A 27823-nucleotide genomic window follows, 5' to 3' on the forward strand; every position below is an offset into this window, starting at 1 on the left:
TTAAGACAGGCTTTAGGTTTATTTCCACACATATTTATTCCATGAAAATTCCCTGGAGACTGTTTAAATATTCTCTATGAAGAAATCAAACTTTTCTGAGCAAGTGGCCATGTAAGCTGAATATACCAATTTAAATCACCACTTTTAGTGATCTTTGGCCACAAAATGTTTCCCATTCCCTTCCAGATTCAAACAAGAGACAGATTAATTTTGATAAATTCTAATATTTATTAAATTATAAAGTCTGTAATCAAAAAAAAAATGGATCAAGAGAAACCTCTTAACTACAAGGACTAGACAGCAAAGCCTATGAGAACGCTATGAAGTGTGTTACAAACAAGATTCTGAAACATAAGTTATAAGCTGTTTCCTTTACATTTCCATTTCAGTAACTTTACTGTTAAGTAGTTGTTATTTTAAAACCCCAAATTCACATTTGTTCTCACGTTATTTAAGCTTTCTGTTCATACTGATACCAGACATCTTGTAGGTGCCAAATTTTGGTAATGGTTTTACGTCAATCCATGCAGAAAAATATGAACCAAGGCAATAGTCAGATGAGGACCATTAATGCACAAATACACACACGCTGGCCAAAAGAACTGAAGGTATTTTAAAAAACTATAAAATAAACAGACCTCAAGAAAACTGCGTTATTACTAAACAGCTCTCAACTATTAACACCCAAGTTCTTTATATTAAATAAATTTCTCAACAGAGGTGTGTTAGACATATTAATTACAAGTCTATCCTTCCCATACCCCTTCCCACCCCAACTCCCAAAATGCACTACTGGGGATGAGTATAATGTTACGTGGGCAAAAATTTACAGATAACCATTTTCATCTTGAGCATGGATCTGAAAACTTTTATTTAAACTTCCGTTACTGTGCACTGTCCATCAGGCCTTCGAGATCTGACACTCACTGTTCCACCCGCTGCCACTGATCGATCAGATACTGTCTGACTTGGATTAGGAACCAAAAGTCTCTGTTGGGTCAAGGAGTGTTGTGCAACAAGCGCAGATACATCCTCACTATCACTACTGGCATCGGATTCGGTTTCTTCAATCGAAGTGTCTGGTGCTGGTACCCTGCCTGAAGATGGTGATTCATGCTCTTCTTCTCCTTCCCCTCTATGACTCCTTTCCGCTATGCTGTCTCCACCAAGTTGTAAATGTGCAAAAGAGTCTTCCAGAGAAGTGCCTGCATCAGGGGATGGTGTGGCGGGGCTTGTTAGCTGACCGTCTACTGACGTCAGGGGCCTCACAGAAGACGACTGAACAGAAGCTCCGCTCTGAGCTGGTACACTGTCCGCTCCGTCAGCAGAGCTCTCTCTCGCCAGGTTTACAGTATTAGCATCACAGTCCAGCCTAAGTCCAGCTACTCCCTTCTTTGGTATATCTATTATATCCCGCTTGATCTTCCTGCGACGTCCATGTTCGTTTCTCCTATACTGTACCATATTTTCAAGATCGGCAACATACAGAAACCCGGCAATTAACATTTCAGTGCTCTTTTTACCTTTGGAAAAAGCATCTTCCAGCTCTCTGCTAGTGCGCTCGTCATACTGCCACCACCCATTTCTTCCTTCATAATACCAGGCATATTCACCGTTTCCTCTACTTGCTGCCTTGAGTTCTTCTGGTGACAACAAGGTTGGCTTATCAAGGAAATCTTCGGGAATTTCTTGTCGACAGAGGGCACATCGCTTTCCAAGCCATGAAGCTCCCTTCACACACAGATAGCAGAAAACATGCTTACAAGGCAGACTGACTGGGTGAACACATGTCTGCAGACAAATGGCACATTCAGGGACAGTTAGAGAAGGTGCAGTATTAGAACAGGACTCATTTGCTTTCCTGTTTGTAGGAAGCATGTTTATAGAGTGATCAATTTCTCCACAGCCAGCCATCCTGAGAAAATGAGAGAAAATACATGTAATATTAAAATCTTGTTTTAACTCTTCCAAAATCTTAATTCAACATTCAGAAAACACTTATTAAGCACCAATTATATGCAAGTCAAGACAATGGGGACACAAAATTGAAAGCAGAGAAAAAACTTATGTAGAAAAATATTTTTGATTTGAATTTATTCTTATTTGTGGGCAGGAAATGAGGCACAAATAAAAAGGTACAACCAAAGTATAGATTTGAAATAAATATACCATTTCTATTCACAGAATAGAACTAAATGCTAAGATTTTAAAATGTACACTCCATCTACACTTTTAAAATCAGTCTGGACAGTAGAGAAAAACAAAAAAATGGTTAAAAATAATTCAGATTACAATCTCAGAAAGTAACAAATTTTATACCTTTTAGGATACCACTAAGTGCAATTCTGCAATACTTCCATGTATTAATGTACTTCTGGTACTTGACAAGTAGACCATGTAAAATGACTAGAGCTGAAATCCTAGAAACTCCGTTTCTCTGCTGTATAATCTTAAAAACACTGGTTAAACCAGTCATCTCATTCCCCCTCTGTGAAACAACTTTTCTTTTAATGGCCTTTTTATTGTTGAGGCTTGTTCTAAACCACACAAACGTTCCTCTTGCTGTACTCTTTCAAGATGATCTCATCTACGTTCATGGCTTCAATTTGTTACCAACTCCTAAAATGATAATCACCAGCCCGGGTTTTTCGTTTTAGCACTAGAACTATCTTTTAATTGCCTACTTTAGCTCTCTTCTTGGCTAAAAAACTGAATTTATGATCTGTTTCCTCCTTATTTACTTATTCCCTAAATGCCCCTCTGGAGACACCTCTATTCATTTGCTTTTCAAGCCAGAAATCCATCACTGAAGCTGTCCTCGGTTCGGTTCAGTTCAGTCGCTCAGTCATGTCCGACTCTTTGCAACCCCATGAATCGCAGCACGCCAGGCCTCCCTGTCCATCACCAACTCCCGGAGTTCACTCAGACTCACGTCCATCGAGTCAGTGATGCCATCCAGCCATCTCATCCTCTGTCGTCCCCTTCTCCTTCTGCCTCCAAACCCTCCCAGCATCAGAGTCTTTTCCAATGAGTCAACTCTTCCCATGAGGTGGCCAAAGTACTGGAGTTTCAGCTTTAGCATCAGTCCTTCCAAAGAAATCCCAGGGCTGATCTCCTTCAGAATGGACTGGTTGGATCTCCTTGCAGTCCAAGGGACTCTCAAGAGTCTTCTCTAACACCACAGTTCAAAAGCATCAATTCTTCAGCACTCAGCTTTCTTCACAGTCCAACTCTCACATCCATACATGACCACAGAAAAAACCATAGCCTTGACTAGACGAACTTTTGTTGGCAGAGCAATGTCTCTGCTTTTGAATATGCTATCTAGGTTGGACATAAGTTTCCTTCCAAGGAGTAAGCGTCTTTTAATTTCATGGCTGCAGTCACCATCTGCAGTGATTTTGGAGCCCCGAAAAATAAAGTCTGACACTGTTTCCACTGTTTCCCCATCTATTTCCCATGAAGTGATGGGACCGGATGCCATGATCTTCGTTTTCTGAATGTTGAGCTTTAAGCCAACTTTTTCACTCTCCACTTTCACCTTCATCAAGAGGCTTTTTAGTTCCTCTTCACTTTCTACCATAAGGGTGGTGTCATCTGCATAGCTAAGGTTATTGATATTTCTCCCCGCAATCTTGATTCCAGCTTGTGTTTCTTCCAGTCCAGCGTTTCTCATGATGTACTCTGCATATAAGTTAAATAAACAGGGTGACAATATACAGCCTTGATGTACTCCTTTTCCTATTTGGAACCAGTCTGTTGTTCCATGTCCAGTTCTAACTGTTGCTTCCTGACCTGCATATAGGTTTCTTAAGAGGCAGGTCAGGTGGTCTGGTATTCCCATCTCTTTCAGAATTTTCCACAGTTTATTGTGATCCACACAGTCAAAGGCTTTGGCATAGTCAAGAAAGCAGAAATAGATGTTTTTTTTTGTTTGTTTGTTTTTTTAAAGTCTACAAGCAATAAACGCTGGAGAGGGTGTGGAGAAAAGGGAACTCTACAGCCACTATGGAGAACAGTGTGGAGATTCCTTAAAAAACTGGAAATAGAACTGCCTTATGATCCAGCAATCCCACTGCTGGGCATACACACTGAGGAAACCAGAAGGGAAAGAGACACGTGTACCCCAATGTTCATCGCAGCACTGTTTATAATAGCCAGGACATGGAAGCAACCTAGATGTCCATCAGCAGATGAATGGATAAAAAAGCTGTGGTACATATACACAATGGAGTATTACTCAGCCATTAAAAAGAATTCATTTGAATCAGTTCTAATGAGGTGGATGAAACTGGAGCCTATTATACAGAGTGAAGTAAGCCAGAAAGAAAAACACCAATACAGTATACTAACACATATATATGGAATTTAGAAAGATGGTAACAATAACCCTGTGTACGAGACAGCAAAAGAGACACTAATGTATAGATCAGTCTTATGGACTCTGTGGGAGAGGGAGAGGGTGGGGAGACTTGGGAGAATGGCATTGAATCATGTATAATATTATGTATGAAACGAGTTGCCAGTCCAGGTTCGATGCACGATACTGGATGCTTGGGGCTGGTGCACTGGGACGACCTAGAGGGAGGGTATGGGGAGGGAGGAGGGACGAGGGTTCAGGATGGGGAGCACGGGTATACCTGTGGCAGATTCATTTTGATGTTTAGCAAAACTAATACAATATTGCAAAGTTTAAAAAAAAAAAAAAACTATAGAAGGAAATTTCTGCTGCACCACACACACAAAAAAAGATGTTTTTCTGGAACTCTCTTGCTTTTTCCATGATCCAGCGGATGTTGGCAATTTGATCTCTGGTTCCTCTGCCTTTTCTAAAACCAGCTTGAACATCAGGAAGTTCACGGTTCACATATTGCTGAAGCCTGGCTTGGAGAATTTTGAGCATTACTTTACTAGCGTGTGAGATGAGTGCAATTATGCGGTAGTTTGAGCATTCTTTGGCATTGCCTTTCTTTGGGATCGGAATGAAAACTGACCTTTTCCAGTCCTGTGGCCACTGCTGAGTTTTCCAAATTTGCTGGCATATTGAGTGCAGCACTTTCACAGCATCATCTTTCAGGATTTGGAATAGCTCAACCGGAATTCCATCACCTCCACTAGCTTTGTTCATAGTGATGCTTTCTAAGGCCCACTTGACTTCACATTCCAGGATGTCTGGCTCTAGGTCAGTGATCACACCATCGTGATTATCTGGGTCGTGAAGATCTTTTTTGTACAGTTCTTCTGTGTATTCTTGCCACCTCTTCTTGATATCTTCTGCTTCTGTTAGGGTCATACCATTTTTGTCCTTTATCAAGCCCATCTTTGCATGAAATGTTCCCTTGGTATCTCTAATTTTTTTGAAGAGAACTCTAGTCTTTCCCATTCTGTTGTTTCCCTCTATTTCTTTGCATTGATCGCTGAAGAAGGCTTTCTTATCTTTTCTTGCTATTCTTTGGAACTCTGCATTGAGATGCTTGTATCTTTCCTTTTCTCCTTTGTTTTTCGCTTCTCTTCTTTTCACATGTATTTTGTAAGACCTCCCCAGACAGCCATTTTGCTTTTTTGCATTTCTTTTCCATGGGGATGGTCTTGATCCCTGTCTCCTGTACAATGTCACGAACCTCATTCCATAGTTCATCAGGCACTCTATCTATCAGATCTCGTCCCTTAAATCTATTTCTCACTTCCACTGTATAATCATAAGGGATTTGATTTAGGTCATACCTGAATGGTCTAGTGGTTTTCCCTACTTTCTTCAATTTCAGTCTGAATTTGGTAACTTTAAGGAGTTCATGATCTGAGCCACAGTCAGCTCCTGGTCTTGTTTTTGTTGACTGTATAGAGCTTCTCCATCTTTGGCTTCTCCTAACCCCTCCCCATTCAAAACATTAGCAAGTCCTACATTTTATCTCCTAAATATCCCCTAAATCCAACTATAGCCCATCTCTGCCCTTCCAAGTCATCAAGTAAACAATATTTATTAAATTACTGCATATGCCTTTTAATGGGTCCAGCCTTGTGTCTTGTTAAAAACTTGGTTTCAGGTTAGAGACCAGGATCTATATGCCCTGCACAGTCTGTCTGGACGCCAGCTCTCATGCCAGCTTCATCTCACAGCATGCTTCTTGGACTTCAGTTTTCTTATCAGTAAAATGGGGAAAATTCATGTTTTGACTCAATTCCCTTTTCTAAGATATCTAATACACACTACATAATAAATACTTGATAAACTGAATTTAGCTCCTCTCTTTTCTGTTTATTGGCAAAAGCAGATTGATTATATTCTTTGCAGCCAAAGATGGAGAAGCTCTATACAGTCAGCAAAAACAAGACCAGGAGCTGACTGTGGCTCAGACCATGAACTCCTTATTGCCAAATTCAGACTGAAATTGAAGAAAGTAGGGAAAACCACTAGACCATTCAGGTATGACCTAAATCAAATCCCTTATGATTATACAGTGGAAGTGAGAAATAGATTTAAGGGACGAGATCTGATAGATAAGAGTGCCTGATGAGCTATGGAATGAGGTTCGTGACATTGTACAGGAGACAGGGATCAAGACCATCCCCATGGAAAAGAAATGCAAAAAAGCAAAATGGCTGTCTGGGGAGGTCTTACAAAATACATGTGAAAAGAAGAGAAGCGAAAAACAAAGGAGAAAAGGAAAGATACAAGCATCTCAATGCAGAGTTCCAAAGAATAGCAAGAAAAGATAAGAAAGCCTTCTTCAGCGATCAATGCAAAGAAATAGAGGGAAACAACAGAATGGGAAAGACTAGAGATCTCTTCAAGAAAATCAGAGACCAAAGGAACATTTCATGCAAAGATGGGCTCGATAAAGGACAGAAATGGTATGGGACCTAAAAGAAGCAGAAGATATTAAGAAGAGATGGCAAGAATACACAGAAGAACTGTACAAAAAAGATCTTCACGACCCAGATAATCACAATGGTGTGATCACTGACCTAGAGCCAGACATCCTGGAATGTGGAGTCAAGTGGGCCTTAGAAAGCATCACTATGAACAAAGCTAGTGGAGGTGATGGAATTCCGGTTGAGCTATTCCAAATTCTGAAAGATGATGCTGTGAAAGTGCTGCACTCAATATGCCAGCAAATTTGGAAAACTCAGCAGTGGCCACAAGACTGGAAAAGGTCAGTTTTCATTCTGATCCCAAAGAAAGGCAATGCCAAAGAATGCTCAAACTACCGCATAATTGCACTCATCTCACATGCTAGTAAAGTAATGCTTAAAATTCTCCAAGCCAGGCTTCAGCAATATGTGAACCGTGAACTTCCTGATGTTCAAGCTGGTTTTAGAAAAGGCAGAGGAACCAGAGATCAAATTGCCAACATCCGCTGGATCATGGAAAAAGCAAGAGAGTTCCAGAAAAACATCTATTTCTGCTTTACTGACTATGCCAAAGCCTTTGACTTGTGGATCACAATAAACTGTGGAAAATTCTGAAAGAGATGGGTATACCAGACCACCTGATGTGCCTCTTGAGAAATTTGTATGCAGGTCAGGAAGCAACAGTTAGAACTGGACATGGAACAACAGACTGGTTCCAAATAGGAAAAGGAGTACATCAAGGCTGTATATTGTCACCCTGTTTATTTAACTTATATGCAGAGTACATCATGAGAAACACTGGACTGGAAGAAACACAAGCTGGAATCAAGATTGTGGGGAGAAATATCAATAACCTCAGATATGCAGATGACACCACCCTTATGGCAGAAAGTGAAGAGGAACTAAAAAGCTTCTTGATGAAGGTGAAAGTGGAGAGTGAAAAAGTTGGCTTAAAGCTCAACATTCAGAAAACGAAGATCATGGCATCTGGTCCCATCACTTCATGGGAAATAGATGGGGAAACAGTGGAAACAGTGTCAGACTTTATTTTTCGGGGCTCCAAAATCACTGCAGATGGTGACTGCAGCCATGAAATTAAAAGACGCTTACTCCTTGGAAGGAAACTTATGTCCAACCTAGATAGCATATTCAAAAGCAGAGACATTACTTTGCCAACAAAAGTTCATCTAGTCAAGGCTATGGTTTTTCCTGTGGTCATGTATGGATGTGAGAGTTGGACTGTGAAGAAGGCTGAGCACCGAAGAATTGGTGCTGTTGAACTGTGGTACTGGAGAAGACTCTTGAGAGTCCCTTGGACTGCAAGGAGATCCAACCAGTCCATTCTGAAGGAGATCAGCCCTGGGATTTCTTTGGAAGGACTGATGCTAAAGCTGAAACTCCAGTACTTTGGCCACCTCATGGGAAGAGTTGACTCATTGGAAAAGACTCTGATGCTGGGAGGGATTGGGGGCAAGAGGAGAAGGGGACGACAGAGGATGAGATGGCTAGATGGCATCACCGACTCGATGGACATGAGTCTGAGTGAACGCCAGGAGTTGGTGATGGACAGGGAGGCCTGGTGTGTTGCGGTTCATGGGGTCGCAAAGAGTCGGACAGCACTGAGCGACTGATCTGATCTGATCTGATATATATATTGTTCTCAGGAAAAAACAACTGAAAACAGTTGTAAGGCACTGACTAACTAGGTTTCATTCATCAGGTCCTATTGCTACATTTAAATCATAGAATAACTTGAAACATTGTACTAACAGAAAGAACTAAAATTAGCTAGAGAAAGGGTGAACAATATCATCTTTTGTCCCTTTCAATTAAAAAAAATTCACTGTCAATGAAATTCTGAAAAAAAAACTTTAATTTCCACATTTAAGGCCTAATTAAAAATAATGAAGTCCTTCATCCACAAGTAATAATTTAACTGAGTAAGAGAGATGTTTGATTCTATTTGTAAGACAAAATGTTTAAATGAGCTACTGATCACCACTACTTTGGAAAAACAATAGCAACATCTTATATACACCTAAATGATCTAGGTGCCTTCTGGACAAAAGAAAGGCCAATAAATTTAAAAATTTTAAGAAGAAAAATAGAAGTCTACTAAAATGTAAATTAAGTATCTAACAGTGCAACTTGGATGAATGCCATACTTTTAAAAGATACACAGTCTCAGACCCTGTTGTATTATAAATAAAATTAACCCCAAATATCAATTTTCCATTAGATGCAGTTACCTTATCTATGAAAAAGAAGTTTTCAACCTAAAAGCATTACTCTCCATCCTGACCAATACTTTATATGAATCTTACTCTTGCATGCATAAATAAATGTAAACATATAATTAACAAATTAAAAAAAAAATGATAGACATCCCAGGGGAAGATATGAACTGTGAAAATAACATACTAGGAAAGGCAAAACAATTCTTTTTGGGCAGGTATTCTGGTTCCCTCATTAGAATGAGATAAAACTGGGTAAACATCATCAGAAAACAGGTAGAAGATAGTTAAAGCTTCATTATTTCACCTAAAGAACTTTCAACGTTCAGTTCAGTGGCTCAGTCGTGTCTGACTCTTTGCGACCCCATGAATTGCAGCACGCCAGGCCTCCGTGTCCATCACCAACTCCCGGAGTCCACCCAGACCCATGTCCATTGAGTTGGTGATGCCATCCAACCATCTTATCCTCTGTCGTCCCCTTTTCCTCCTGTCTTCAATCTTTCCCAGCATCAGGGTCTTTTCAAATGAGTCAGCTCTCCACATCAGGTAGCCAAAGTATTGGAGTTTCAGCTTCAACATCAGTCCCTCCAATGAACAACCAGGACTTATTTCCTTTAAGATGGACTGGATGGATCTCCTTGCAGTCCAAGGGACTCTCAACAGTCTTCTCCAACACCATAGTTCAAAAGCATCAATTCTTCGGCACTCAGCTTTCTTTATAGTCCAACTCTCACATCCATACATGACTACTGGAAAAACCACAGCCTTGACTAGATGGACCTTTGTTGGCAAAGTAATGTCTCTGCTTTTTAGTATGCTCTCTAGGTTGGTCTGGAGAAGGCAATGGCAACCCACTCCAGTACTCTTGCCAGCAAAATCCCTTGGGGGGAGGAGCCTGGTAGGCTGCAGCCCATGGGGTCTCGAAAAGTCGGACACGACTGAGTGGCTTCACTTTCACTTTCATGCATTGGAGAAGGAAATGGCAACCCACTCCAGTGTTCTCACCTGGAGAATCCCAGGGATAGGGCAGCCTGGTGGGCTGCCATCTATGGGGTCGCACAGAGTCAACTTCACATGACTGAAGCGACTTAGCAGCAGCAGCAGCAACAGCTAGGTTGGTCATAACTTTGCCACCAAGGAGCAAGCGTCTTTTAATTTCATGGCTGCAATCACCATCTGCAGTGATTTTGGAGCCCCAAAAAATAGCCACTGTTTCAACTGTTTCCCCATCTATTTGCCATGAAGTGATGGGACCAGATGCCATGGTCTTAGTTTTCTGAATCCTGAGCTTTAAGCCAACTTTTTCACTCTCAGTTTCATCAAGAGGCTCTTTAGTTCTTCTTCACTTTCTGCCATAAGGGTGGTGTCATCTGCATAGCTAAGGTTATTGATATTTCTCCTGGCAATCTTGATTCCAGCTTGTGCTTCCTCCAGCCGAGCATTTCTCATGATGTACTCTGCATTTAAGTTAAATAACCAGGGTGACAATATACAGCCTTGACGTACTCCTTTTCCTATTTGGAACCAGTCTGTTGTTCCATGTCCAGTTCTAACTGTTGCTTCCTAACCTGTATACAGGTTTCTCAAGAGGCACATCAGGCACATCTCTTTCAGAATTTTCCACAGTTTGTTGTGATCCACACAGTCAAAGGCTTTGGCATAGTCAAGAAAGCAGAAATAGATGTTTTTCTGGAACTCTTGCTTTTTCCATGATCCAGCGGATGTTGGCAATTTGATCTCTGGTTCCTCTGCCTTTTCTAAAACCAGCTTGAACATCTGGAAGTTCAAAGTTCACATACTGCCGAAGCCTGGGTTGGAAGAATTTTGAGCATTACTTGACTAGTGTGTGAGGTGAGTGCAACTGTGCGGTAGTTTGAGCATTCTTTGGCATTGCCTTTCTTTGGGATCGGAATGAAAACTGACCTTTTCCAGTCCTGTGGCCACTGCTGAGTTTTCCAAATTTGCTAACATATTGAGTGCAGCACTTTCACAGAATCATCTTTTAGGATTTGAAGTAGCTCAACTGGAATTCCATCACCTCCACTACCTTTGTTCGAAGTGATGCTTCCTAAGGCCCACCTGACTTCACATTCCAGCATGTCCAGCTCTAGTGAGTGTGAGTGATCAAACCTTAGTCATTATCTGGGTCGTGAAGATCTTTTTTGTACAGTTCTTCTGTGTATTCTTGCCACCTCTTCTTAATATCTTCTGCTTCTGTTAGGTCCATACCATTTCTGTCCTTTATCAAGCTGATCTTTGCATGAAATGTTCCCTTGGTAACTCTAATTTTCTTGCAGAGATCTCTAGTCTTTCCCATTCTATTGTTTTCCTCTATTTCTTTGCAATGATTGCTGAGGAAGGCTTTATCTCTCCTTGCTATTCTTTGGAACTCTGCATTCAGATGCTTATACCTTTCCTTTTCTCTTTGGCTTTTGGCTTCTCTTCTTTTCACAGCTATTTGTAAGGCCACCTATCAAGATTTCTTCAAAAAGTTGAAGGTATCAAGGGAACATTTCATGCAAGGACAAGCATGAAGGGCAGAAACACTAAGGACCTAAGAGAACAGATCAAAAAGACGTGACAAGAATACACAGAACTAGAGAAAAAAAAGTCTTAATGACCTGGATAACCACAATGGTGTGGTCACTCACCTAGAGCCGGACAACCTGGAATGTGAAATCAAGTGGGTCATACATAGGAAGCATTACTACGAACAAAGCTAGTGGAGGTGGTGGAATTCCAGCTGAGCTATTTCAAATCCTAAAGCTGATGCTGTTAAAAGTGCTGCACTCAGTATGTCAGCAAATTTGGAAGACTCAGCAATGGCCACAGGACTGGAAAAGGTCAGTTTTCATTCCAATCCCAAAGAAGGGAAATGCCAAAGACTGTTCAAACTGCCATACAATTCTGCTCACTTCATATGCGAGCAAAATTTTGCTCAAAATCCTTCAAGCTAGACTTCAATAGTAAGTGAACCGAGAACTTCCAGATGTACAAGCTGGGTTTCGAAGAGGCAGAGGAACCAGAGATCAAATTGCCAATATGTGCTGGATCACGGAGAAAGCAAGAGAATTCCAGAAAAAAATCTACTTCTGCTTCACAGACTACGCTAAAGCCTTGGCTGTGTGGATCACAACAAATTGTGGAAATTCATAAAGAGATGGGAATTCCAGACCATCTTACCTGTCTCCCGGGAAACCTGTATCCAGGTTAGAACTGGACATGGAACAACAGACTGGTTCAAAATTGGGAAAGGATCACGTTAAGGCTGTATATTGTCATCTTGCTTATTTAATTCTGTGCAGAGTACATCACATGAAATGCAGGGCTGGATGAATCACAAGATGGAATGAAGATTGCCAAGAGAAAGATCAATAACCTCAGATATGCAGATGATACTGATCTAAAGGCAGAAAGTGAAGAGGAACTAAAGAGCCTCTTGATGAGGGTGAAAGAAGACAATAAAAAGCTGGCTTGAAAGTCTACATTCAAGAAAAGAGATCATGGCATCCAGTCCCATCACTTCGTGGCAAATAGAAGGGGAAACAATGGAAACAGTGACAGATTTTATTGTCTTGGGACTCCGAAAATCACTGTGGATGGTGACTGCAGCCATGAAATTAAAAGATGCTTGCTTGGAAGGAAAGCTATAACAAACCCAGACAGTGTATTAAAAAACTGAGACATCATTTTGTCAACATCTGTATAGTTAAAGCTATGGTTTTTCCAGTAGTCATGTACGGATATGAGTGTTGGACCATGAAGAATGCTGAGCACTAAAGAATTGATGCTTTCAAATTGTGGTGCTGGGGAAGACTTGAGAGTCCCTTGGACAGCAAGGAGATCAAACCAGTCAATCTTAAAGGAAATCAACACTGAATACTCTTTGAAAGGACCGTTGCTGGGTAAGATGAAGGCAAAAGGAGAAGGGAGCAGAGGATGAGATGGTTAGATAGCATCACCGACTCAATGGACATGAATTTGAGCAAACTCTGGGAGCGAGTAGAGGACAGGAAAGCCTGGTGTGCTGTAGTCCATGGGGTCACAGAGAGTCAGATATGACTTAGGGACTGAACAACAACAACTTTCAACTATCAATTTGCCATAGCAAATACCAAATTATGATTCTGTGTAGCTCACCAAGTATACTCCTAGTGTATCCCAAGTAAGACATGAGGAGGAAAATCTTTAAGTACTTTTTACATAATTCTGTATTAAGTACATGCAGTAGACAAGATACCATTACGATGTGTAAGAAGATAAAGACATAGCAACCCAAACCACTAGCCTGCCCATCTGTAAGACACACTCCATGCACGTGTGCTGTTGCTTCAGTTGTGTCCAACTCTGTGACACTATGGACTGTAGCTTGTGAGCCTCCTCTGTCCGTGGGATTTTCTAGGCAAGAATACTGGAGTGGGTTGCCACGCCCTCCTCCAGGGGATCTTCCGGACCCAGGGATCAAACCTGCATCTCTTAGGTCACCTGCATTGGTGGGCAGGTTCTTTACCACTAGCGCCACCTGGGAAGCCTTCGATGATCTTCAAATAGGCTGAAGGCTAAACTTGTGCAGAGGATCATACAAATATGTAAGTAAGAAATGTTTTTATTTCTTTCCCTTTTGTAGAGTAAGGATTTGACAAAGAGAGTGCTAATTAAATAGAAATATTCCCTAAGTAATAAATTTCTTAGGAAACTTTAGAGATCATTTTAAAAAAGGAAATTTATTTCCTGGTTACTAAATTAATATGTAGAAATTTGGAATGAAGTTGGTCCAACTCTACTGAAGAACACAAATGTATCACTCACTTCCCAAGACATTTTTTTTTTTACCAACTGAACCCTTAATGGGCTATTATTACTTTTACACATAAATTCCATTCTTCTAAACGATGTAAAATATTTCTGGAAGATGAAAAAATGTCTATCAATGCTATTTAAGACTTCTCTGCAACAAGACCAAATACAGAGGGATATAGGCAAATTCAGTGGAAATCTGTAAGTATTCAGATTTTGTCTAATCTTCTTAAAGACATCTAATCAAAAGAAAGGTAAAATTACTATAAATGAGAAAGATCTTTAGCTTACTAATATTGAGGAACTTTCTGACACCAATAAAAACTACAAATACTGAAAAACCGGTTTTTTTAAAGTATGGGCTCAGAACCCAATTAAAAGCATGAAAGAGAACAAAGAATAAAGTACTACAAGCTCTTTTGTGGAGACCTATCAAAAAAGAACGTCATCTTCTTTCCCAAAATTTTGTTTTTTTGTTTTTTAATTCCTCAAATCTTTACTTCTGTTGGAATATAAAGCATTTGAACTTTAATACAAGTTAAAAAATTTAACATTAAAATTTTCAGAATGACCATTTTTAAGTCCTTAAGACAAAATTCTTAACTTTTCCTATTGCACAGTGTCTTGTAATTGGTGGTGGTCGTGGTTTAGTTGCTAAGTCGTGTCTGACTTTTGCAACCCTGTGGACTGTAGCCTGCCAGCCTCCTCTGTTCGTGGGATTCTCTAGGCAAGAATACCGGAGTGGGTTGCCATTTCCTTCTCCAGGAGATCTTCCTGATCTAGGAATCGAACCCGGGTCTCCTGCATTGCAGGCAGATTCTTTACCAACTGAGCTACAACGGAAGTAATTTCATTTCTGTTGGATGCCTATTGATGTATGTTTTATTATAGTAAACTATTTAACAACTAACAATTACTGATTGCATAATATGTGGCAGATATTTTGTGAAATACTTTAATCCTCCTATCACCCTACGAACTGGGTCTGTTATTTTCCTTTTTACAGATGAGGAAACTGAGGTACAAAAAGCTCAGATAATATACCCAAAGTCATAGTTCATTAAGTGATTGAGCCAGCCTCAAATCTAGGTTCCATAACCCAGATGATCTGACTTCAGAGTCTTTACTCTTAACTGCTACATATTGTTTCTAAAACAACCATGTCTATCCAAATATAAGAACCACCATCAGTAATTTTAGGAAAGATAAGGCTTCAGGAAGTTACAAGAAATTTCACAGACTGATAGAAGAACGGCATCTTATCACCTGCTGCAAGAGCTATCATGTATTTCTCCTTATTCCTTTTCAACTTTGAACAGAGAACACATGTGAGCATCTACCATGCCCATGGCACTAGGAAAGGAAATGCATAATAAAGTCTGCCATCAAAGTTAAAGAACACTGCATTACCTAATGATTTTTTGATAAGTGTAACAGACACCAGGGAGTACAAAGGAAGAAATGGTAACTAGCAAGGAGGGGATAGATACATTTGAATAGATGAAAAGTACTGTGCAAAGAAGTACAGCAGAGACCTTCTATATTATGGAATCTTAATAAAGTTTAAACATTTTAAATGCAAACGGTTCGTAAACACTTCTGGTCACAGCCTTATTAAAAATTTAGGGAAATCTTACATATAATTTAAGGAGTTCAAGGATCTCTATGAAGTTGGTCCTTATACTAACTCCTAAGGAGTCAACAGGAATTCACTGAAAGGTTATGTTAGGAAGTGACAAGTTGGTTTACTAGTTTATCAAGACCAGTTGGACAGAAGTTTGGAGGAAGACTTGGCAGGATGAGGCCAAAAGGAAACTAGAATTTATAATAATCCAGGTAAAAAAGATAATGGGAAGGAAGGGACAGATGTAAGGTTCTAACAGTAGAACATAAGAAATACTAAGGAAACAGAAATGAAAGCATTTAGTTACTGATGGATGATCAAGATTCAGAATCTGAGGTGAGTTCTGACATTGTAACTTTAAGATATTTATAAAGTCTTCAAATGAAGACAGGCAGATGACAGTTGAGTTAACTGGACAGGTACGCTCAAGAAATCTAAGCAGAAAGAAGTGTCTTGAGCCACCAACACATACATGATTACTGACACATGAAAATGGATGGATGCCCAAATTAAATCTGCACACACAGCACACAAAAGGGCTAATCACAGAACCTTGGATTACTCCAACATTTGTAAGTGAGGCAGTGGACAAGAAGAATGGCAGAGAAGGATGGGGAATAAAGTGAGACTACTCCCTCAAAAGCCACAAGGAGAGACATTTGCAAAAAAAAAAAAAAAGATCAAGCAAGGAGCAAAGTTACAAAAGTTACTCAACTTATGAAAATTTCCACAATTGTAGTGAAATACATGGTGCAAAATATGTGAACATCACACACTGATTAGCTATTTTGAGTTCCCAGAACCCATTGTGCCTGGTATCAATTACTTTTTACTTAACCAAGACACCTTTCTTTCCTTATTGTCCCAAAGACTATTATAAAAGTTTCCCAACCTCTTAGTTAAGAGATATCCTGAACCCTCAAATTAAGAAATTAGGTATGAATGACTCCTCAAAATTTATCTTTATCTTCATTCTATCTTATTCCTCTTGGCTCAGGATGGAGTACTGGTAGCTTTCCAAGCTAAACCATCCCAATTCCTCCAAGATTTCAATTAATATTCTATTCCTAAATTTCAAAATCAACTAACATGCTAAGTCTAATGATCTCTTTCAGTCTTATCTATTTGATTCCATTGCATTAAATCATATTAACCACAGACTCTATCTAAAAATTTATATTATTCATTTCCATGATGGTACTCTCTCCCAGTTATCATTTCCCCCTCTCCCCCCCCACCTTCTTTAGTTTCCCTGAAATACCAGGATTCCTCACAGAGGCTCTGAGTGACAAAATTTTCAATATTACATTTTATGCCTAGACAATCTACAGGATATTCCAAATTTATATGTATGAATGTAAATCTCATATCCCCAAAATGTAGTATCTGGAACTGTTCTGGATTCCTAAGAGCTGTATTTCCAATTCTGTATTCAAAAGGTCTACCTCAATATTCTCCAGTCACCTGAAATCAAACATGACTAAAATAAAAATTAACTCCTTTAAACCCACATCCTTTTCTCTTGGTCTCTATCTTGGATAAAACTTAGGAGTCATCCTCAGCACTCCCCTATTCCTTGGCTACTTTGCTTTTCTGCAACAAAAACCTTTATAGAATGTGTCCCCTTTGTTACTAAAGCCTGTGACCTTAATTTTGGCCTCCTGGGCACACTCTTATACAAAATACTGACCTCTCAAGTGGCCTTCCTGACCTCTCAGTCTTTTCTTCCTCTCATCTTTCCTCAGTTTAATTATCTAATTAGTCTTTCCTCCACTCAGTCTTCAGTAGTTTTCTATTGCCTACATAATGGAGAAGGCAATGGCACCCCACTCCAGTACTCTTGCCTGGAAAATCCCATGGACGGAGGAGCCTGGTGGGCTGCAGCCCATGGGGTCGCTAAGAGTCGGACACAACTGAAGCGACTTAGCAGGAGCAGCAGCACTGCCTACATAACGTCATCAAAATTGCTAAGCACTAACTTTCAAGTACACTGACACAGACTTCAGAGTAAAACAAGACTTAGTTAAAAATCCGTCATTTATTCTTACTATGTTGACCTAGAACAGTGTTTCCCAAACTTCTCCAAAGATAAGAATTAGCTGATGTGCTATCTCTTGGAAATTTGGACTCATCTGCATTAAGAGTCTAAAAATCTGTTTTCAGTAAGTGCCCTAGCAGATAATTCTGAGAAATTTGGTAAACAATGACCCAGGGAAAATGAGTTTTATCTGTTTCTTCATTAGTAAATAAGGCTACTACAATCTTATGACTGAGTTCAATAATCCAAGTAAAACATCCAGTAAGCACCAGGCAATAAGTAGGTACAAATAAACACACTCATTCCCTTTACTAACTGTGAAGTCTCTGTTTCCCATTGACCTTCACACACAGGATTGCTCCCTGAGTCCTCTAAGATGCCTGGATATTTAGGCAGCTGTGCCCTTCCCCATTCCCTTGGCTTGAAAAATAATTCCTAATTTTCTGATTGTTAAGATTCTATTCATTCTTTAAGACCGAACCAAAAGTTCCCCTGTTCACTCTGAACTCTTCAGATGGAATACACTCTCTCAGTTCTGAAAGTGTTTTACTGGTGTCTCAATATAGTATTTCTTCCACTGTATTAATTATATATGTGTCTTACTTACTAAACTACAGTCTAATTCCTTGATGGCAGGGATAGTCTGATGGTCAGACTATCTGACCTACAGGATTAAAAAATATACAGAAGTATATAAACAGACAGATAACATGTAAACAGGGTTAAATTAAAACTATATTTGCCCCAATTTTAAAGAAAAATGCTTACTGGTTTCATTTGTCTTTTATTAAAATTCTCAACACTAAAAATGATATGGTAATACTTTTAATGGGAGTATATAATCAAAGCATCACACTAGAAAAGTAGATAACAACAGTTACATGTCAAATGGGGAGAACATATGAAGTAGTATCTATAAGGGTTACTCTTTGGTCAAGTATTTTAACTACTGTAATCACCAAAAACTGTCAACTTGCAAGATGGCAATATGATGTTCATTGTGTAAAAAAGTTTCATCAATAACAGACTAAAGTTCAATATGGCCAAGACAGAGGTAGTGTTAACATTTTAAAGCATATTTCACAAAGAGAAACTGATAGGAAAATAGAAGTAGTAAAACTGGGGACTAGAGTGACTCCAATAAGAATTAAAATGCAATAATGTACTTAAAAAAAAATAAATTAACTTTGTTTATTTAAATAAATTACTATGTAAAGAATAAGTAGAACCTAAAAGACCTGGAGATCCTTCCAGTTTTTTAGCCTTCTATGTGCAAATTTCTCTATCTTCCGTTTCACTTTTATAGGGATTATTCCCTATGAAGAGATTTTTTTTGGAAGCCTATATTAATAGTAATTAAATGTGAAGAAACTTGTCAATTCAATTAAAGATCTAAAAGTCAATATAAAACATTCATTTTGTTTGATTAAAACTAACTGATACTCTATTTATTACATTTTATACCAGTCATTTAACTTGTTGCAGCTTTGTAAAAACCATGATGCCATACTTACATTTCTATTACAGACCCCACAGATGCCTGCCACAAAAATAAAATCTTATCTTCATGAGTAATCAGCCAGTTTGCAGAATTTTCTCCTCCATTGCTGGATCATCCTGTGCTGCAAAAGAAAAATTTCAACATCAACTTCTCAACAAAATTAGTCAATTATGTATGATTCTTTGATTTAATAAAATTCAGTGGCAAATTTTATCTCGAAGAGGAAAAATTTCTAGACAAGGATGCCAGCTTTCCCCACTGCTATTCAACACTTCACTGGAAGTTTTAGCCAGAGCAATCAGATCAGAAAAAGATATGAAAGGCATACAAATTGGTAAAGAAAAAGTAAAACCAGATCTATTTGCAGAGATAGTAAAATTTTCTCTGTTCTCTATACAGAAAATTCCAGAGAATCCCGAAGAAAGCTGCTAAACCTAAAACAAATTTAGCATAGGTGCACTTTATAAGTTCAATGCACAAAAAGTCAGTTCTGTTTCTATATCAACAATTCAAACAAGGAATCAAGAAAGCATTCCCACTTATAATAGCATCTGAAGGAATGAAATACCTTGACCAAGGAGGTGAAAGACTTACACGCTGAAAAACTACAAGGCACTGCTTAAAGAGATTCAGAGCAAAATAATGGAAACACAACTGGTGTTCATAGACTGGAAAACTATGAAGACGACAGAACTATCCAAAGTGATCTACAGATTCAACATAATTCTTATCAAAATCCCAATAGTTTTTTTTTTCTGTTTTTCAGAAATGAAGAAACTCATCTTCCAATTCATATGGAATTGAAAGGGGCCCCAAATAGCCAACACACTTTTGAAAACGAACAAAGATGGTGAATTCACACTTAAAGATTTCAAAACTTATTACAAAGCTACAATAATATACGTGTGGTTTTGGCGTAAGAATAGACAAATACGCCAACAAAAGAGAGAGTGCAGAAATAAACCCATCTCTATGGCCAACTGATTATATTTTACAAGAAAAAAGAATTGTTTTTTAAGTGAAACAAGTTCTATATGGACATGATATGTATTTCACAGCCTCTGCCTTCCTACAGGAGGTAATGCACGGGAAGGCAAGGTCATCACATTAACTAGGACCTCCTGGTACCTATATGAATGTCCCAGTTTACAACCATTAAGATGGTTCCTGGACAGCAGGCATCTTGAGGCACCAACCAAAACATCATCTCAGTCATTAGTCCTCTTTCTTCACAGTTAGTGTTACCTCCATCCACTTCATGCCCACTACAGGAGGCTCATTTACTGCAAAGAACATACATGATGATGACAGAGACAGGCTCTACAGTAATAAGACAGAAGAGACAGCTATTCTTTCAGTTCCATGCACCTCTTACAGTGTGGGAATCTATCTCCCTAAAAAACTTGGAATTTTATTTAGTGTTTAAGATTTTTTAGATAAATGCCCTTTTAAGATAAGCCAGCATATCTCACCAAATGTTTAACAGAACAGACCAAACAATATGTAATCTATCTCAAAACTGAAGACCTTTCAAAGTAACTGACTAAAAGTGTTTATAAACAACTTGACTTTTTGTTTTACTCTGACTTCAGAACCTAGTCTTTCCATGACAAGGACTCCAGTGTCCTGACTTCCCTCCACAACCCTTTCACTTTACTAAGTGCCTACAACTTCAGTGGCACCAAAGAGGACTCCATCATTCACTTCCCTCCTAGAGTCTACTCAAAATATTAGAAACCACCCACTTTCACACACAGGACAATAGGAAACATTCTACTATTCTAATATCATTACTCTTAAACACAAAACAAACAAACCCCCACTTATTTTTCGAAGTCTCTAACCATTGGCTGTAATCCCCTAAAGCTATTCTCTTAACCCTTAAAATACTGACAATCTATCTACTCACTACTGGTCATCCAATTCATTATAATTCCTGACACCTGACTATGAATTTATTAAATATCCTTGAGAATAAACCATTCAACACCTAACTCAGAGGTTCTTGAACTTCCCCAGAGACACACATCCTCAGACTCTAACTCGAGATACTATAGGCCAGTAGACATGGGTTTCAGCCCAAGAATCTCACCTCAAGTGATGCTGATGCAGGTAGTCCCATCAAATACAATTTGGGAAACACTGTCCTTATTTTTCAATTCCTAAATTCAACAAACTTCACCCTCTGCCCCAACAAAATATGATGGCCACCTAAAACTGCTGTCTCTCTAAAATCTTAAACTCACTCTCAGACCACAAGGTCTGGTTCTTCCAGCTCACTTACTCATTTTTACACCCGTTCTTTAATTCCAAGTGCCTCTTCAGTCTCTTGCCCACCTCCTTTCCTTTCTCCAATACCTGATTCCATTTCCTTTTCTGCCCAATCTGGAGTCCAGCGATTTTAACTTCTTGAGAGAATGCTTGGCTCTCTCACATCTCTGTCTCTCATCTACACATACTCTACACACCCCCATCTCCGCATGTATCTTACAACGTGACATCTCGGCTTCTGTGCCTTAACCAGAAGTGCCAATGGAGAAATACAAAATTATTTTTCTCACTGCCCTTTCAACATGTTACATCAAACTGTCAACTTTTAGCCCTAACACCTTTGGAATCTATCCTCCATTCTCTTGCCATTGCTAGTGCCCTAGTTCAGACTTTTACCATCATTGGACTACTGCTCCATCTGATTATTTTGCTTCAGTATCACCCCTTAAATTAAGTCTCCGAATGTGATACACTTAAAAAGAAAAATGAATCCTCCATACGTGAAGCCCTATATGGGCTCTCCAGCCTACACAATAAAGTAAAGCTCCTCAGACAATATTCAACAGCCTTAAAGACCTGAAACCTAAATAACTCTCTCCCACAACCACTCTCATAGATTAATACTCTAGTTACACCAAATTACTCAGTTCTCCAAATTTCTTTTTGTAATTCTGTATTTCCTCCTACCTGTATAGTCTTTCTTTTAAGGTTTATGAATGCTACTATCTTTCTCTGATTGCCTCTGGAAAAGCTGTTCCTTCCCCTTTATTTTGTAATTTTTCTATTATTGAATTTACCATATGCATTGCAATTATCTGTTTGCTTCTGACTCTTCCAGTAAACCATGGGACCCCTGAGATAAGGATTACTTATATCTCTAAGTGGCTAGTCAACTGCCAATCAGTTGTTGCTGTCTTGAGCTGGTATTCCTTGGATGAATGAAAAACTAAATGCATTTAATCACCTAACACAATATTTACATTCTAATTGTGAACAGGCACCTAGCCACAAAAGCTATAAAGGTATACAACTTTCAATCCTTTCTTTAAACAACTTAAAATCCAACAGAGGGAGTTACCACATTTACGAATTATAAAATTGATGCCATCTTTATATCTTTTGACAAGTATATAATTTACCCAGCTATTCTTCACTGGCAGTGAATTCTCCAGAATGCAGATTAAAATCCAGGAATAAAACAGACTTTAGTAAATCTTGTCAGCTACAGGGACCTTTCCAATTACTATCTCCCGTGGCTAAAATTTCAAAGCTGACTGTAAATGGATAATAGCTGAGGGGAGGAAAATGAACTAAAACCTATATAGTAATCTAGACTTCCAGATATGACAACTGTGGTCCTCAACCAGCAGTATCAGTAGTACCTGAAAATTCTTTACAAACAAATATCCAAAGCCCCACTCTCTGCCAAGAGAATCAGATCTCCAGGTATTTCATATGCATACTGAAGGTCACTAAGTAGATGCATTATATCACTGAATCCTCAAAATGACTCTGTGAGAAATTGTATAAATGAGGAAACCCAAGCCCACAAGGATTTAGCCCCAATTCACAAAGCTATCAATACTGGGAGATGAGATTCAAACTCAAGTATATCCTTAAAAAAATATTTTCCTCAATGTGCTGTATCTCAAAGAATATCATTATCTAACAGAAATACCATGCAAGCCACATAGGTAATTTCACATTTTCTATTAATGACAATAATAAGAAACAATCAAATTTAGAGAGTATATTTCATTTAACCCAATATATTCAAACCGTTACCATTTCCACATGTACTTTATATAAATTATTAATGTGGTATTTTATACTTCTGTGTGTGTACACTCCTTGAAATCTGATACACGTTTTACTTTATAGCACAACTCAGTTCAGACTAGCCACACAGCTTACTCAATAGCTCCATGTGGCAAGTGGCTAGCATGCTCACGATGCAGGTTTAGAATGTCTTGCATACCAACAGTCTTAAAAAAAAAAAAAAAGAACCTGCAATTTAGTGCAAGAATTGTTGAATAAAGAAAACGAACTCCATGTTCCTTTACTCACACCTTTGCTTGCATAGATTTAAAAAAAATCGTATATTCTACTGTGATCAAAACTGACTGGTTTAGGTATCCCAATTCTACCAATTAGATCCATCAACTCTAGCCTCTGAAAATTGTAATGCCAACTGGGCACAACATATGGTGTGGCGTGTAATATTCAGAATAGTCATGTGTAATATTCAGAATAGTTGAGTGGCTCTCAGAAAACTTACACATTTGAAATCAAAGAATTTTTTTAAGGGAGGGAGGGGGAGTCTTTTACTTTTAACCAAAGATAAAAGAATAGTGTAATTCTAACTGCAGACCACAAATAATTTGGCAAACATAAATAACTCAAACATACATAATTCATTCTGCAATGAATGATTTGTAAATTATCACCAAACTAAATACAATTTATGAATTATTCAGTAAAATTTACCATTATATTTTGGCATGCATCTATCAACTAGTTAATGGGTTAAGTTTCCTTCTTAAGGTGCAAATTTATACAGAAACAAACTATGAGGAAGGTAACATAAAAAGAGAAAAGATTTGAAACTAATCAGTTATTTCTGCACCTCAATTCTAAAGGGAAAAAGCGGCAGACTATTTTTTAAAATATATAAAAGTTTAGAGATTATCATTTACCCATTCAACCAATCAAGTTAAACTGAAAATGAATATTGTATTATTTGTAATTTTGTGACCACTCAACAAATTCATGCGCCTATTATCTGCACCCACTGTTATTTTCTCTGAAAATATTTAGGATTAATTACGATTCTACTTTTTAAATCAGTCATGGACTAAGTTTTTTTTAGATAATAGATTCAAATAAATGATTATCTTTTTAAAAAATCAAAGAAAAGATAAGCATGCTGAAGTTAAAATATCGAATTATAAAGATCTGAAGATTTCCTGTATTTTTCCAATTATTAACAGCCAGTGTTTAATAAAAGTTATTACTCTTTATTCAAAATACACATAATGTTCTACATAAAATGTTCTACATAAAAGAGATCAGTGACAGAAAAGAAAAATATCACACATCTTACAACTTTTGTTATAGTCAAAAAAGAAAAAGGAAAAAAAAAATTAAGGACCAGTAAAAGGAACAGAGATAGAGTGGGTGTAATTTAGCAGATACATCTTAATATGTAAGAGAGAGTCCCAGATTGAGAGATGTAACTAAATGCCCTAACGTTTTTCCATTTTTAGCTTTCCTTCTCCTCTCCTGTTAAAACAGCTTACAGAAAGCACAAGTCATACTAGGAAACAAAAGTCTTCAGTCAAAACTCACTTCTACTAAATGGGGTCCAATATTTTACACTACTCTGTGTTAAAGAATTATATTTCCACCACTTCATTTAATATTTCCCATAAAAAAAAGTTACTGTATGACAATCTCTGGGCTTCACAACCTTCATATCCAAGCATTAAACCTTTACTTTGCACTTCTCACCCAAAAATGTGGGCTTTGCATTTTAACATTAAATGTGAACAAGTAAACATTTGCAGAATTATTTTCATTTAGCTCACAATTTACATTACAATTTACATTGGCCCATTTGAAACAAAATTCTAAATCAAAGACTGAGCTTAACAAACGCTCCAATTTAAGATGTACAAGCAAAAGCAAACACATCCAAAATCTATTTTTAGAGTGGGCTTTCACTCTTCCGGTTTGCTCTTTAAAATTAGATATTTTTGGACATATTTTCATGTTTTGTTAGCGCACTTCACAGACTCCCAGACACTCAACACAAACAATATTTGCTGGTCACAAAAACAGCAAAGCCAACATCATAAATCCCGTTACTTGAGCAGGTGATTTTCTTCCTGTGTCCTATATGTCAGGTCTTTTAAAAGTATGAATATAGAATCACTTATTAAAAAACAAAATAGCCTTAAGTCTTCCAATTTCTGGAAACGTATATTGCTTTCAATGACATATTTTCAAACCCTATTTTAAAAGGACACACATTGTAAGCACTTCCACTTACCACATCACAGTTTGACCATCCAAACTGTATATAATTATTTTATAGTTAAGTTAATCATGTTCCCATTATGGCCTGCAATTGTAATTATCTTTTATCTTGCCATTGATTGTGAAAACTGATAACATCTTTCACTATTGTGATTATATAACTATTACTCACTTATTATTATTTATAATGATTGATCAACAGAAAAATAGAACTCAGTATCACCAAAACTATGATTTAATAGAAAGACCTGTATCACTTTTTAATATCCAGATGCATATCCGAATTATCTTGAAATTTTTTGAAAAACATAAATGCCCAGGTATTGCTTTTCTCCCGAGTTCCAGATATGTTTCTAATGAGCAGTCATGTTTAAAAACAACTGGACTATATGACGATCTTTTATCTAGTTTGTTTCACTTTTTCTATTTCATATTCAGTGCTCCCATTTCATTTATATTTTCCAATTCTCCATCTTTTCTTTTTGATGTTCTCAAATCTTTACCAAGCACAGTAGAAAAGCTTTGTATACATATATACAATATGCACATTTTAGAAAACTTGTGACTTTTTAGGACATTTTGATTCCACTTGCTTGACTCACTATGAATAGAATGCAGATTTCTAATTTAAAAAAATAAATACGCAACAATCAACAAAAACTTACTGTATAGCACAGGAAACTACAGTCAATATCTTGTAATAACCTATAATGGGAAATAACTTCAAAAATAATGTATGTATAACTGAATCACCTTCCTGTGCACCTGAAACAGCGTAAGTCAACTATACTTCAATAAAATATATATGTTAAGTGAAAAAAAAAAGTAATCAAAAAAGAAAAGTACACACATTGGAGGGGCACCTGAAAATATCAATCACAAAGACAATGCGTTTTTCTACCATTTCTTGGCTTTCTTCTCTCAATTCCAGTTTCACTATTACTTAACAAACAAAATGTACCTACTTTAGAAACTTGAGAAATAAGTGCTCAGTAAAATGGTACTTAGGGAACAGAAAGAAAGCCGTACTAAATCTGATATCAAGAGAAAAAGATCTAGTTGCCAGAAGTACGTATAAACTCAAAACAATTTTTCTGCCTTTCTCTAGGTGCCCACAGAAAACAAAAAATAGCGGCCACAATGGAACATCCATTTACCCTTTCAGACGGGATGCGGGGGGAGGTGGAGGGGTGGTAGGGAGAGAACTCCGCACCCAGCAACCAAAAGAACAAAGCAACAGCCTCGTCTTTTAAGATGCACTGAGGTTTTGGAGACTCAGCGGGTACGGAGACACCTCTCAGTGGTTCTGATGCTTTAACAACAGTGCTGAGCATTAAACCCGGACAAGACGAGGGACTGGACTGCTCGTCGGATTAGGCAAGACCCAGGAACTGAGCAGGAGGAGGAGGGAGAGAGGGGAGAGAAAGATGCCAAAGACACTCCGGAAAAACAAAATGCAGGAACTGTACGTCCGGACCCAAGGCCCGAGTGGACGCCTCCGCACGGGATGCTGGGGGCGGGGGGATTACCCCTCCAACCATCGCCGCCCCTACATCTTGAGGCCCATAAAGTCCCCTAGTAGAGGCCTGACACCTGCGCTGAGGGGACAGGAAAGGGACCTGGCTGCCACCGAAGGCAGCTACGAGGACCCCGGCGGAAGAGGCTGCGCAGTAATGGCCGCTGCTCCGCCTCTCGCACCCCGACCGTGACCAGCTCCGGGCTCTCGCCCAGGGCAGCGGCTGCGGCGGCCACGGGCAACGCGGCGTCCGTCACAGTCTTCCTGCTTCTGACAGCAACCAAGCTAGGGGCAGCGGAAAGGGCTGAGCTGTGCCACGCCGGCTCGGTTCCACTGCCGCGGCCGCGCCGGCCCAAGGGCGTCCACCCGCGTCCCAGCCCCTGACCCCGCCGCCGCCCCTCTCAGGCCCGGAGAACAGGGCCGACCCGGGGAGTGCCGCGCTTGGAGGTGACGCCACGGGCCATCACTCCTCTCCCCGAGTAGAACCCAGAAGTGGCTTCACTTTCACCCTGCCCCTCGAGTGGGCTTCGCCCCGACTCCCACCTCTGTGGCCACAGCCGAAGCCGCCTCGCCGTCTTTTCTCTTCGGCCTCCGAGCCTGCAGCGGCCGGGAACGCGCGCGCGGGCGCGCGGCCGTCACGTGACGGCCGATCGCGTCGCGGGGGCGGGGCCGCGAGAGGCGGAAGCAGCGCCGCTCCAAGGGAGCTCGCGCCGGCCCCGCCCCCGCCTTATTTCCCCACGCCCCTTCCCTGAAGCCCGAGCGGCTGATCTTCTCGGATCTCTGGTGATGTGTAGTTTCGCGGCTTGGGTCTTTCTAACTACATTATATTTTGCTGTGCTTGTAATTAGGTGCCGAAGAATTATGAAAGACTGCAAGTCCACCAGAGAGAGAGAGATCGGGGGCCGAGGAAGTAGGACGCGTGTAGGGCCAGCAGGTGGTGCTGCTCAGAAAC

General features: G+C 39.2%; 1 protein-coding gene across 2 annotated transcripts; it reads right to left on the bottom strand.

Moving 5' to 3' along the window:
* Positions 1–204: 204 nt before the first annotated feature.
* RNF146 (ring finger protein 146) lies at positions 205–27510 on the bottom strand. Of its 2 annotated transcripts, none has more exons than XM_027551045.1 (3): positions 27415–27510; positions 19060–19162; positions 205–1915 (listed from the first exon to the last, which is right to left on the bottom strand). In XM_027551045.1, coding segments are annotated over exons 2-3 (1044 nt in total). In that variant the 5' UTR covers positions 19062–19162; positions 27415–27510; the 3' UTR covers positions 205–873. The 2 variants fall into 2 exon arrangements, with proteins under 2 accessions (XP_027406846.1, XP_027406845.1); XM_027551044.1 differs by having other exon boundaries at positions 19060–19167; positions 27415–27499.
* Between the last annotated feature and the right edge of the window lie 313 nt (positions 27511–27823).

This window comes from Bos indicus x Bos taurus, chromosome 9, assembly GCF_003369695.1.
Source record: "Bos indicus x Bos taurus breed Angus x Brahman F1 hybrid chromosome 9, Bos_hybrid_MaternalHap_v2.0, whole genome shotgun sequence".
In the NCBI taxonomy this organism is placed as follows: domain Eukaryota; kingdom Metazoa; phylum Chordata; class Mammalia; order Artiodactyla; family Bovidae; genus Bos; species Bos indicus x Bos taurus.